Genomic DNA, 14,488 nt, shown 5'->3' with positions numbered 1-14,488 from the left:
GTGCTTATGCTGCTAGAAGGATGAGTTTATGACCGCAGTGTAGATGCACGTTTAGCCAGGGCTTAATGTCCTAAGCTGGAGCTGACACAAATATTTTTGAAATGCAGTTTCAGCAACAGTTTCCAAGTTCTCTAATATTTCAGAAGGAAGAATCAAGGATTATCTCAAAGGTTCTCAGAGAAGCTATTTAATTTTGTTGGAACAGGAGAAAGAGGGGGAGTGTATCACGAAATGCTTTAGCTTCCTTTCACTGATCATTATTAATTATATTCTAGCAGTTTTATCAGTTTAAAGTTGGGATACATATATGGCTTGCTAGAAATATACTGGTAGAGGAAAAATAGCTGCTTTAAGTTGCAGCTTTGAAAAATGCCTTGAAAACCTGTAGCTTCATGTCTCTAAGTGATGCAACTTGCATCACTTGTGCTGTGAAGGGCTTGTGCATTAAACTTATTTTTCACTTGCTTTCATGGCAGGAAGGAGCTGTTTCTGAAAAGAGGAATAAGAAGTGTGTGCTAATAAATTGCTTTGTACTATCTGGAGATTCAAAGAGTAACTTTAGTTATCCTCGATCTTGATTGTTTTATAATTAGATGCTGTTTTCTTTGCAGATAGCGAAAATACCGATTATGCCAATTTCTATCAAGGTTTGTGGGACTGCACAGGAGATGAAACTGATGAGTTGACATTTAAACGTGGTGATGTTATCTACATTATCAGCAAGGTATGAGGCACTACTGGGGCTACATGTTGTAAAAAGAGAGCCATGGCACAAGGGCACATTCCCAAAGTTCTGTGGGGGGAAATTGGCACTCCCTTTCAGATCCTTTGTCTGCAATCAGATACTCACTGCAATTAATTATTTTGTCAAATGAACTATAATCACAATTAAAACATAGCCGTGTAACAGGAATTAACTTTAAAGCATGTTTATTTACTTGTTAAATCTTGGCTACCATTTGTTAACTGACTTAACAGGAGACAATGTACTTTCTGCTCATAGAAGTTAACCTTGTAGAATTTTAAGTTATCTTGTATGTTATGTTTTTTGTTTCCTGTTTTATATTCCTGACTCTGCTGATTCTGACTTTTTTGGGATCTTGCTACAGAAGATGGTTTGTTTTTTTTTGAACTATGCTTTCATCTTTGTATGCATATTGTTATTGTTCTGAGAGCTCAGATTCCAAATTCGTTTGCTCTGACAGATTTGGGCATTTTTTACTACATTTCTGTTTCCAAAGCAAATGAGAAATGCAATTTCTCTCATCTGAATTGTGACTAAACAGTAAAGACATGAAGTTATATTCTATGTTAATATTGGTTAATTTTCAGATTTTTCCTTTACCTCCCCAACAAAAACAAAGCCTCTGTTAAAATATGTATCTCATGGTCCATTGCAGTCTACTTCTGAACAATTATTCAGAGGAAATTTGTTTTCCCCACATATTAGAAAAGAAAGCTGAGCTTTTAAAGTTCTCATTGGAAAAAAACCTACTTTAAAAAATGTGTCTATCTAATTGCCATTCAGTGTAATTACTACAAAAAATATTGTAGGTCACTGAAATACACAAGTATGAAAGCTAAAGACATCTGTTTGTCCTAGTTTCAAATTAAGTTTTGTCGCAATTGCTTTAAATCTTCTGCGATAACTTTAACTACATTTGGGGATAATAAATGTAACAGCTTCTGTTTGAAATAAATTTAAGATTTATGGATAGAAGGACAGTCCTATATAAAAATACAGAAGATGTATTACTAATATTAATTTGACCATGTATGTCTTTTGAGGTATTTCATTGTCACTTAAACTAATAACTGAATTGCATTACTAAAGGCTGAATAAAGCTTGTGGATTGGGCAAACTTTCAAGCAGTTATTCAGCTCTGAAGAATTGTACTAATTTAAAATAACTATTTCTTCCCCCTCTCGCTCCCCACAAAAAGCCCATGAGTGAATGGATTCCACTGTATGAGTTTGGCCTCTTTGTGGGTTGTGCTCTTCGGTACATTATGGGGACGATAAAATCTTAATCTTCAGCTTGTAGGTGAAAAAATTGTTTGCTACTCCTTCCCCAAAAGAGTGAGAAATTTAATTTAAAAAATGGAGCAAAATAGAAAAACAGTAGCTTAAGCTGTCTTCTGTATATCAACTGTCCTGTTGCCATGGTGTGATTAATCCGTAATCAGTCCTTGAAGCAGGCTTGCTGCTGCTCCAGATATATAGAGCCTCTCTCTGTGGGAATGATTTCTACTCCAAAATACAGCCCAGAAAATTCAGCCCTGTTTCGCTTAAAGATTGTTACAGCTTTTTCAGAAAAATGAGTGTTGGCCACTACTGTCAGCTTGGAATTTAGGGTCCTTGGAGGGGAAAGTGCCAGGGAATTATCTGTCTTAACCCTCCACTTGATTCAGTTTCAAGGTCTAATCATTTATGAGCTCTTTGTCCGGTAAGTGAAAATATAACCAAAGGAAAAGTGAGCCTAACCATCCTGAAGTGGGTCAAGACTTTTCTTCTAAAATATTTCCTAATCCACTACATAAATACTTGGATTTTGTGGCAGTCGGCAGGAATCCTAGGCAATTTTTTAATTTTTCCACACCATCTAGTGGTTGAAAATGAGAGATGCAGGTACTGACAGGGGGCCATGTGTATGCATCCAAAATGGTGTCATAAATTCAGCTTCAGCTGAACCTAGCTGTGGCTTTATTGCCTTTCTATCATATGTCAGCCAGGAACATTACTCTTGAAAATCACATTTTGCTGATAAGGAAGTAAGTACGGGTATAGCCATGTTATAGAAGGAAGGGTGAAGCATTAACAAAATATCGAGCATATTTGTGCAACATGTAATAGTTCTTTGTTTTACAGTGAAATATAAATGGTATAGCCTGCTCTGATGAACGTGATAAGATAGATATTCATCTCTCCCAGCAACAGTTATGCCAAAGCAATATATTTTTACCAGCTTTTCTCATACCTGTATAGAAATTAGGGGTAAAGCAACTATTTCTTTCCAAGAAATGAAATCATTAGTATAACAAAAGTCATTATGAAACAGTTTAGCAAATTTGTGCATTTATAGAATTTAAATAAAGCAAGAGGAGCAATATATTATATGCAAGTTTCTAAGTAAATATCTATTAGACAGATGAGCGTGATTTCAATTTGGCAGTGTTTACTTCCTAAATATTATGCAATGACAAATCTACTTTGAATTTGCTTTTTAAATGAGCATCAAAACTGCAATGAGCATGAGCTCATAATCTGACTCTGAGATACCTATGCCCGACTAATGCAGTTACTGTAGAAAAGCATGTTTTTCTGGTTTTAAAGGTGTATTCAAAAACTATTTAAGCTATTTTCTAAATATTTATGTCAATTGTGGCTTTTGAGTGGCAGCAATCCTGTGGGCTTTTACAAAAAAACCCCCAAAAACCTGACAACTTTTTTCTAGGTTTTTCTACCAAGTTTACTTCAAAAGTTGAGTTTTTAATCTGTGCAGAATTAACAGAACTATCACAATAGTACTTGTTAACTTTATTGTAAAACATAGTTAGCATTTCAGATTAATTGATCAATGTATCAGTACAGATATACTATTACTATTATTTTAATTTCTAATATTCTCGAATATTCAAGTGGCTTTTATCAGTTATGCTATGAGTGATGTGAACTTTCAGAAAACTATATACCCTTATTCCATTTTGTAATAAAAAATATAGCTGCACTGATAAAGAGACTTTTTAATAACATTTCTTACTTAATATTGACTGCAGAACTATTATATATATAATACATTAGAAATGCAATACTTTCTAGTCCTGTTTTCTAAAAGGGTGATTGCTCTTAACTCCTGCTCATTTATGGGCTTGCCTTTGCTTTCAAGCCCATGTGATAAATGGGAAAACAGACCATAATATAGCAATCATTTTTATAAATCTTCCATAGTGCTACTCAAGAAATCAATTTCCAGAAACAAAGATACCTGTGGATGGAGGTAGTTCTATTTTTTTCCTAAGTTTTGTATGCACAATTTATGCAAATGCAGCACTTGCAGTACTTGTTCATTTGCTTTAGGTGTATGTTTTGTGTTATGAAGTTCCACAGTTTCATCAGCCAAATGCAAGTAGTACAGAAAATTTACCTCAATATGTTAGTGGGCACCTGCTTAGTAGAATTACTGATATTCCTTAACATTAAATTAATTTAATTTATTTCTTATTTACATTTGTATTAAATTAGAAAATACTTTAAAATCAGAAATTATATATTAAACTGGAATTCTCCTTTTTATTATTTCATTGCACACCAGTGCTGCTCACTCTGGAATTTATGATTCATGGAAACCTCATCTATGACAACCTTTTGCTCCAGAATTTTTCATGAAAGTAGAGCGTTAACTTGGTGCTTAGATTACCCTATATTCAGTGGTTGTAGGTTTCATGTGCAGCAGATTTTTATTATTTCAATACAATAAATGTCAAAATTCTCACACCTCAACCTGTATTTTTTGCCTAGTAAAAAGACAAAGAATCTCCACAGCTCAGGTTGCTGCTTATGAAATAAAGGTGCAACTTAACCATGCAGCTGTTTCAGAATCACTGCAAACATTTTGTTCACTATCTGTATAATCTTAATAAAATGTATTTATTCAGTATTTTTTCCACGGCCATGCTGCCTATGGCTCCTCTAGCAAATAGGGAGTTCCAATAGGAGCAGATTTGCAGAGTGAAACACTTAGTGCTTGAGCCCTGGTGTCCACACCATGCTATTTCAAAGCTGTTTGATGTCCGAAGAGGTCTAGCCTGGTTTTGTGGAATGAGAACACATTAATGATTGAAGCATGTTCAAGTGCATCTTCCATTTTAGCTTCATCTGAAATAAATGTAGTGTGTGTGCTGAGGCTGATGGCTCTTCCCAGTGGTGGGAAGGTGGGAGCTCTGGGAGATGAATTTCAGTGGGATGCTCTTGTTCAAAACTAAAATGCAATACTCAGCTGTACATTGCCCATTTCCTGGCTTGTTTAGGTTTAATCTTAATGGGAGGGGGGGTAAAAACAATAAGTACATGTCTAAAGACAATAGTGAAGGCCTTTAAACAGAAGGTTGGTTAGAAGTAATGCAAAGTGACCCTAGCTCTGTTGGTTTGCATAATGATAGCATGTAAGCCTTTACCTGTCAGATTAGAAAAAAAGTTGGCCACATGTCATCTAATGGAAAATAAAATGGCCTTTCTATTGTTCCGGGGTGTTTTCTGGGGGCAGTTTTGTTTCAGAACTCAGTCTGCTTACTGTGATTTATATTGGAAATCTTTAATTGCTGTATATTTTCTCTCATGTCATTGTGGGAAATAAAACCCAATAATGCAACCATACAATAAATCTGGCCCTTATATTTTTAAAGATGACCATTTTATTGCTGTCTTAAAACAACTCTACTACCTGTGAAGAAGTCTCATTCAGTTATTTAAGACATTTGTCATTCTCCACTTTTAGAGAAAATGCAGTTCTGTGCCAAAACTGCTCCCTGGTTGATAGTGTATCATTCAACAATTACACCAAAGGAAGTTCTAAAACTTTTTAGCTAGTATGAATCTCCCGGATGAATTGGAGATGTTTTAAGCTATTATCTTGCAAAAATTACACCCTAGGATGTTCTTTGCAAAAAATTTGTCCCTGCTTCTGACACATATTTAGCTTGATAGTCAAGGTTACTTATTTTAACCCCAAACAAGGCTATAGATACATTTTGCTTTTCAGTTTTAAAGTTTGCAGGTATTCAGCCCATAAATTAGTATTACTCACAGTGCCACTAGAAGGAAGGAGAAAAATCTTGAATTCACATACTTCAGTTTGTGTTTTTTTTTAAATACAACTCCATTTTTTTCTTCAAGGCATTGAAACACAATGATAATTTTCAGCAACTTTTTAAAAACCAAACAAATAAAAAAGCCCACACCACAAACATGAATAAACAAACCATATGTATTCAACAATAGAGACTTAATTGCACAAGAACTAGATGTTCTCAACTTTTGCTGAAGTTAGTAGAAGTTTATATGGTGGAAAGCATCTGGAGAATCTCACACAGGCAGAAGAACTGTTCTAAGTTCCAGGCAACTGTTTTGGAAATCAAGTATAAAAATTTTCTCTTTTTGTATGTCAAAATATCAAAATTATTTTCTGTAGAGGACTAAAATCTTGAATTTAAATGGTATCTGTAGAAAACAGGGAGTGTATTGCTAACTATTGCATTTTCCCCAAGTAAAAAGGTTCTATGATCAGTGTCTCATGAAGTCATGGGTACCTAGACATGAGTGCAGTGAAATGGGTGGGATGAGGACAAGGAGAAGCATTTGCTCACAGCACGTTCAGTTGAGAGCATTTAAGGAGCCTGTAAACCCTCATGGGATTTTCACCCCCTGCTATCTAGCATGCTGTATAGAGAGTGTTTTGCCAGCATGTTAAATGTTAAATCATAACCTGTTCCTTCCTGCTCTCTGAAATCACTTCACTTTGGTTAATAAATTTCTGCTGGGGAAAAAAAATAATACACTCTATGACAGTGGAAATGCAGAAGTAGCTTAGAAAGCATTTGCTCATTTGTTAAGGTTGTTGTTTCATATTATTTGGCATAATATATTCCATTGCCCTGGTGCTTGGTGCTTGTCTTCCAGAGGGGGAGGTGGGTAGGTTGTGGTGGCCCCCTCCTCCCCCCAGCCCTGCTAACATTGCCTGGTATGGCAAATGTGCTCCCTGTCACATGGCAGAGCGTGGCCGCACACTTGTGCATTCTCCTCATTGCAGGGCGGCTGGATCTGGCCCTGCCCCCCTCTCCTATCCCTCTATTTGCCTTGGAGCAATTCATTTTGCAGTTATTGAATTTCTTTGGAGAGTTATTTTCATACAGCGAGCATCACAGCACCTCTGGATCTTGATAGCGTTTCTACATAAGGAGAAAGAAGCTTTGTGTTAGTAATTACCTAACATTGTCAGGAGCTGACTGCAGGCCTCTTTCTAGTGATAACAGAATAACCACATAATGTAGCTTTATAGCACATGATTAATAGAAAATAATTACACATCCTACAAAGGGATGCAATATTTCTTATAAATTGACTACAATGGTTTCCTGTAGATTAAAGGACTCTTCATTATTTTATCAGTCCTTCTGAAGTATAGTCGCTTGCCTATGTTAGCAGTGATATTAAGAGCTGAATGCAGTGAGGGATACCAGATGGTAAACCCAGTGGTACCTGAGATCTGAGGCTGATGCTTGCAAAAGCACCATGTTTCCCAACTTTTTTATTCATATAAAACTCCTAACTGTATTCATATCCTTTGGTGTATTAATCCTTATTTTCCACAAATGTGGACTGCAGACTTTTATTCTACACATCTTAAGCAGCAGTAATAGACATATGGACCTCACAACAGCAGTGTGTTAATGAAATTATATTGCTGCAAAGGAGTTTATAATTGATAACATTGATAGAAACAATAGATCAATTTGGATTTTATGGGTGACTTCAAGAAAGGACTGGGGGGGCTGCTTATCTGCCTCACTAGTTAAGCATTCTTTCATGTTACTGAGGATAGGAAGGAGGGGTTAGGAGTTTAAAGAGAAATGTCTGTACTTTAATCAGTTTAAAAGGGACTGCTATCTAATTATTCTACAACCAGAGATTAAGGTTTTATGTTCTTGGTAGCCAGGTATCTGCATTATATTTTTGTTCAGACTTCTATAGACTGCATATAGTTTAATTGGGATTCATGTTGCTCTTGAGACCCACACAAAGAATAGTAATGTAAAGTAAGAGCTTCTGTGTTGCAATATTGTTGGTACGGTATAATGGTTGCATTGAATCCTTAAATTAGTTTACTAGTCTGTTACATCAACATTCATTTCATCTTCTCACTTAGCTTCATGCCAGAGCAGTAAGTGGTGTATAAGTAAGTAGCAAAACCCAGAAAGTTTTCAAAACAGCAGCATGCTTTTAATTTTAATTTGAGCTATCTGAATTGTTTCTTTAAAAACAATTGTTTCTAAGTCCATGTAGTGTTGCTAAGTGGAACATTTTCAATGGCTAATGTAATCCACAGACTTTTTCTGTGCCATTTGTCATAAGCAGTTTAATGGCTGCTTAACTGAGCCACTTCCCTCATTTCATGTATTGTTTGTTTTTTTGGCTGATGTCTAGCAAAACTTGCTTAATCACTCTTGTCAGTCACTGTGCGAATTCCATGTAGCAGTTTAAAATCTTTTGTTGCTTTCTGTTGGAGAGATTTATTGCTGAGATTCCAGTAGTATACGTGAGTGCCGCTCCTTTCAGCAATTTCCCACTTTGGTCTTGAATTCTAGTTTGTATATTTAAACAGTGTATTGTGAGATAAAGCATAGATTTTTAAACAGGCTGATCTAGAAGATTATAAACCTCAGTGTTTCGCCTTTAAGGATTTGGGGTGTAATGTGAAGCCCCATGGGAAAGGTTATTAACTTCTGTGGAGAGCAGTGTGACTGAAGATCAGGTTCAGATACCTCTAGACTTTCAAGACCAAACCCATCCCCAGCAGTCTGCTTTGCAGTAGAAGGGGAAAGAAGGTGGAATTATTTTGCAGCTTTCTTGTTTGCATGTTCACATAATAAATGAAGGTTTTCCTGCTGTTTTTTGAGTGGATTTCCTTTAAATCACATTGCAGTATTTCATGCATAGTAGGATAGAATCTTCTAAATCACCAATCGACTGTTAAGAGAAGGAAGAAAATGTTTAATTGAAGACTAATGTTCACCCTTCCACAATTAGAAAATATAAAACTGTGTGTGCCTGCATGCAAGCATAAAAAAAAAAGAAAAGGAAAAAAAAAAAAGGCAAAAGGCAAAGGAAAAAAAAAAAGAAAAAAGAAAAAAAGCCCACATGAAAGCGGGCCATCGTAGTTAAGCAGAGAGAGAGCTGAGTATACTAAGCACCTCATAGGACCCCAGAGAACTCTTGACCAGGCAAAATATGCCAGCAGCAAATCATTATAGCTCAGGCTCTAATGAAACTCCATTAACCCTTAAGCTCCACTTGGCTATTTATAATCAAAAAACTTTACCGACAGTTCAAAATAGTAGCTTCATTTCAGTAGCACTGGTAATTCAAAATTCTTATCAGAAGAGCAGTGTAGCAGGAAACAGATGTTGCTTATCAGATGTATCTGTGTATTTTGTACTTTGTACATTTGCTCCAAAGTAGTTTCTGTTTTACTAATCATTTAGTTTTAATAATGCTTCATTTTTAACTCAGTATATATGTGTGTGCAGTTCCAGCTGTTACAATTTATTGAACCATTGTTAGGATTGATCTTAAAATAGGAAAAAAGTAAATTATATACCACAATATACAATAATTACATATCGGTATTACATTATTTTATTTTTACAATAATTATATACCACAATACCACAATACTCTTTCTTGGTACTGCTTTTGGAAGATATTATTTCTTTAAACTATTATAATTCATTTTGTTTCATATTTAAGTCACTAAGCCTAAACATATTTGAAACAGGAGTACATTAGTCATCTGTCAGGAATATGAGATCTGTAGAATTTTCTGCAAGCCTAAAGCAATAGTAGACTTTGTCCATATAAATATATTATGTATTAGATATACAGTGTTCCCTTCACATTTAAGTGAAGTAGGTTTTAAAATAAGTTGATGGTTAGTTTCTTAGAGTTTAGCTTGTGATACAAAAAGAATCCTGTTGATTGTTATATGTCAACATTGTGCTGTTAGATTTTAGTTACAAAGACAAGAGGATGATGAACAGAGGATTAAGGAGGTTGGCTGCTTTTAGTGAGTGTTAGAGAAGCATGGCCATAATTAAGAAATTTTCTTGAGTATGCCTGGCCTTTTTAAAATTTAGCTTCTGCCTTTGCATGTGAATTCCTATAACAAAAAGATAAAATGTTTTAATTTTCAGTTGAAATTATTATAACTGCATATAAGAGAAAGCATCCATAAGGAGTTGCATACAAAACTCCATTGCATTTATATCAGACTAAAGGTTAATACTGCGTATTGTTTTCAATTAGGAGTACAATAGATTTGGCTGGTGGGTAGGAGAAATGAAGGGAACCATTGGCTTGGTGCCTAAAGCCTACATAATGGAGATGTATGATATTTGAGAGGCCTGGGTAAGTACATTTTAATCCAATCTTCTGTAATGGCTTATATGTTCCCTTGTTCTCTGTTTCATAAGTATGTCTTTCCTGGAACCTTTGGAGGAGTCCTGTTAACATAAAGATTATGGCAAAATATATTGAAGGTTCAATTAAAGTACTTTTTTTTCTGGGATTCCATATGAAATATTAAACCACAGAGTACAAAGATGATATATTTAATAACTGTGTCCCTTTTTCAGATTTTTTAAAAAATAAAATTGGTGCTGTTTCTATTTAGTTTTTTACTTTAGTAATATGTATATTTATCTGTCTGTGCAGAAAACTGTGGAAGGGGATGGATATTTGGACTGGGTTTGATATGTACGTTTGAGGTTTTTTGGTTAATGATGAACTTTCAACTTCCCTCTCCCTAATCAGGAGAAATCTGCACTTGAAATGAAGAGTGGTGTGCAGCTGCAGTTTACAGAGCCAGCCTCTGGAAGAAGATTCTGCTGTACATGTTTTGCGGTTTCAGCGAATGTAGTCAGATCGTTGCCTTGTGTATATTAAACATTATAAACTGTAATTGATCATAACTTCACGGAAATGTTCTTCTTAGCCACTTTTTATAGAATTGTAATGCTAGGAAATTAAATAGATGGTAATTAACATATGGGGCACAAGCAGCCGTACAGTGCCTGTTGCTCTTTTTTTAACATGTTAGCAGCACTCTGTATAGCCATAGGTTTGTGTTTTCTCAGGGAATTTTGCTATCTTTTCCTGTTCTGCAGATCCAGAAAAATTAAGCAGAGCATCGAGGGTAAACTATTACTCACTTCACGTGTGGATTAACCTTTTGATGCTCACTGTACATCTTGTGCAGTTTCATCAGAAAGCTGAGGGAAATTTATGTGTAATATTTCAAGTCTTCAGCGTATTCTGTTTCCAAATATTTTTAAGTTATGCTTTAGCTAATGATTTATTTTTCTCATATATTTAGTATTGTATTGTTAATTACTATTTTGTTGACACACAATGAAGACTTTATTATTTTGCTGGTATAATAAATGAGCCTGTGTGGTAATACTGCCGTGGTACCATTCTGACTTGGACATGGTAATTCTATGAAAATTTGTGAAAATATATTAACCAGAATTTTTTTAAGTCAACACAAGCTGAATTGCAGGTAAAAATATTTTTGTCCATGGTAGTGTGAAGTATTTTATCTGTACTTATAGATACTTTTGCAGAGTTAAATCTGGATACCTTGATGGTATGTGGAATTCTGATGCAAGTTGTGCAATAGAGATCTTCATCTTCACCCTCTGTGGATTAGCAACAGCTACCTGCGCTCTCGTGTCAAAGCCGTAACTTTGTGGTTAATCAAAAACATTGATTGAAACATAAAAAAGTGCACTAAGGGGTTGTGGACAGGTGGTTGGGCAAGTCAGAGTTAATACTTTACAAACTCTACTTTTGGAGATCTGTTTTACCATTAGCATGCAAGATCAGCTCTTTTGGGTCCTCGCCGATGGCTGATTTGTGAGACCCGTAATGTGCCAAGGAGGCAGGTCAGGCCAGCCCGTGAGCAAGTTGCTGAGCCTGTGCAGGTCCCCGTGTAGCTGCTTGTGCTGTTTATGCTTCAGGCGGACCCCGGGAGCACGGGGGGTTAAAGGGAAACCTTGGTGTGAACGGGGAATTTGGATCCTTTCAGGGAACTAAGATGTTGTGCACTGTGTTAGCTAATGTATGATACTTGCTGGTACACTGAATTCTAATAGGCGTCAAACGGGACGGAGTTCTGTTGTAATTTTTTAAAGAGATAGTCATTGGAATTGATTCTGTGCGTTATCAGCGAAGCATTAAAATGATAGATTATAGTCTTCAGATCTTTTACTACTTTAATTTGTCAAGCGTACTGGTGGATTGTGTACAGAATGTGAAGCGTTAATAGCGGGGCTGGAAACGCTCCTTCTCCCTTGTTAACATGGCAGCGCCATAAATTTGCCCACCGAAATGGCTTTTTATTAATGACAGAATTCCGAATCCCACCACCACCACCACCACCACCACCACCACCACCACCATGCACTTTTTAGGGAATAAACCCTCCCCCACCTCCTGTGAGGGGTGTCTTGGCTCGGCGCTCGCTGAGGGCCGGGCCCGGCGCGGGGCGGGGGCGGCCCTGGCGCGGCCCTTGCGCTGCGCGGCCGCGGCGCTGGGTGGCAGCAGATTTTCGTGGGACGGCGGAGGCGGATCCCGGGGCTGTCCCCGTCCCCTTCCCCCTCCCTGCCTGGCCCGCGCCGTTTCTGCCTTTTTTCCAGGAGAGGGAGTCCTTCCCCAAGCGATGAGGGGCAGAGCTGCCCGGCGCGGCCTCTCCTGGGTGGTGACGAGCGTAGACAGCGAGTGGCTTTTGTCTGTAATTCTCTCTTAGGGTTTCCCGCTTCTTCCTACTTATTGCTAGGGGAGAGCAAATAAACTGCCTTAAATTCCAAACGTGAAAGATATCCTGAAACTCACTGGTAATGTCTCCGAATAAACCAGCGATGGGCCACGGATTAATGGTTTACTTTAAACCTGTGTGAATACCATAACCTTTTTTGGATGAGAAAATCTCAGTTAATGCAACTTACATGAAACTCGGGTAGAGGATGCTAATTGCTTCATTTTCTTTGTTCACTTAGATTGTGCTTGCCTTTCTGTGAATGGTGAGAGAGCAGATTTTTAAAAGGTAATTGTAACTCTCACATTGTACAACGTTTTACTTGATTATTTGCTGTATTCTGGATTTGTATGGTACTGCCATTAGATCTTATAATAATGTTCTACTCTGCAAATTTTTAAGGTTCAAATAAAGTTTAATTGTTTGCAAACTGTTATGATGCTAATAATTCAACAGCCTGCTGTGTTACTAATGAAATTACTTTGTTATGATTAATTTGGAAAATAGTGTGTTGATTGTAGTAATTAAGCACAACAAGGTGAAGTAAATGATTCTAATGCCATCTGGCCTCCAGACTGAATGAAGAAATGAAATGGGGCTGTCATTTGAATTTATTCAGAGAAGTAAGGGTAATACAAATGCTTTTTATAGCAGAGGCACCCGGATATAATCATGCCACTCTGTAGTATCTTTTCATGTGGTTCTGTATACGGATAACTGGTTCACATATTTTTGCAGCATCTCGTTAGGATATACCCCTTTGTGCATACTGCCACTAATTACATGTACTGATGGCAGTGCATGCACTGGTTCTTCTATCAGAAAGATGTATGGATAAGATTTAGAGAAGTGATATGGCTCAGCTTACCTTTTGATCCCCTATTAAGGATAAAAACTTTCTGTGACTGGAATTAAGCTGAAAGTGAGTTCTAATTAATATCCCATTCTAAATTCAAAGCTAAATGCATAAACTTATTTCTTTTTTTTTGGCTCTGCAGTCTGAGTATGGCACAGTATTAGAAGGAGTGTAAAGAGTAACCCTTTAGAACCTGATCCAAAGATTGTTGAAACCGAGAAGCTATTGAATTCACTTGCTTTTGCATCAGGATCTCAAACAGTAACTCAAAAACAGGGAATACAGTTTCAAAGTGCTTTCTTTGCTGAATCCTCTCTGTCCTCTTTCAGAAAGAGATGCAATTATTTCCATAAGCTGAACCAAACAAAAGAATAGCACTGTTTTCTTTAAGCCAAATGATAGAAATCCATTTTTCTACCTCAGGTAAAGCAAAATGAAGTTGTGGGTGTAAATTAGAATCCTGGCATGATAAAGTTCAGTGGGATCTAGAGGGAAGCTGTAAAATATTAAACTGTGTTGAAAGTACCCAGGTAGATGACAGTGGTGTGCTCTTCAGTTGCATGAGCCATTTGAAGTTTCTCTCATCTCTCACTCAGGTCGATGAAAAATTTATTAGTATGTAACTGTGGGAAAAAGCATATGCATAGAAATCTTATAAACAACTTTCCATTTTCCAAGTACTGATAAACTCTGTAAGACCTCCACTTACCAGAGCTTCTCTGAAGTGGATATTTTACAGAGAGGAGTCTGCTTAATTCCATCTTTATTTAGGAAATCTGACACTAAGCTCAGCAAAAAGTGCTCTGCCAAATCTGCATCTCTGTCTTAGAGTTTGCTTCCTGCCCAACATTGTCTTACTGTGAGGGACCAGCACCAACCAACTTCACATTATGAACTTAAAATTGTGGATTCAAGCTGGATGTAAGCACAGCATTTGGCACTTCTGGGATGCAATTGTGACTTGATTCGTCTTTCCATCCTACAGGATGAAGTAAAGGGGGCTTAGATGGCGGCAAGATGTGCAAGTGAAAGAATTGCAGCTT

The 14,488-nt window shown here is 36.8% G+C and overlaps 1 protein-coding gene across 2 annotated transcripts in view; it reads left to right on the top strand.

Annotated features, from left to right (window-relative positions):
- SKAP2 (src kinase associated phosphoprotein 2) overlaps positions 1-13,025 on the top strand; it is a 119,586-nt gene extending 106,561 nt beyond the window's left edge. The window contains exons 11-13 of one of the 2 annotated variants that reach the window (XM_015618765.3): positions 612-724; positions 10,078-10,179; positions 10,585-13,025. In XM_015618765.3, coding sequence (XP_015474251.1) covers positions 612-724; positions 10,078-10,170 — 206 coding nt within the window. In that variant the 3' untranslated portion in view covers positions 10,171-10,179; positions 10,585-13,025. Of the gene's footprint in view, positions 1-611; positions 725-10,077; positions 10,180-10,584 lie in introns of those variants that run through there. The other variant, XR_001519609.3, reaches the window with a different exon arrangement.
- Positions 13,026-14,488: the final 1,463 nt, after the last annotated feature.

Source organism: Parus major, chromosome 2, assembly GCF_001522545.3.
Source record: "Parus major isolate Abel chromosome 2, Parus_major1.1, whole genome shotgun sequence".
Classification (NCBI taxonomy): domain Eukaryota; kingdom Metazoa; phylum Chordata; class Aves; order Passeriformes; family Paridae; genus Parus; species Parus major.
This window is presented reverse-complemented; position numbering and strand designations above follow the sequence as displayed.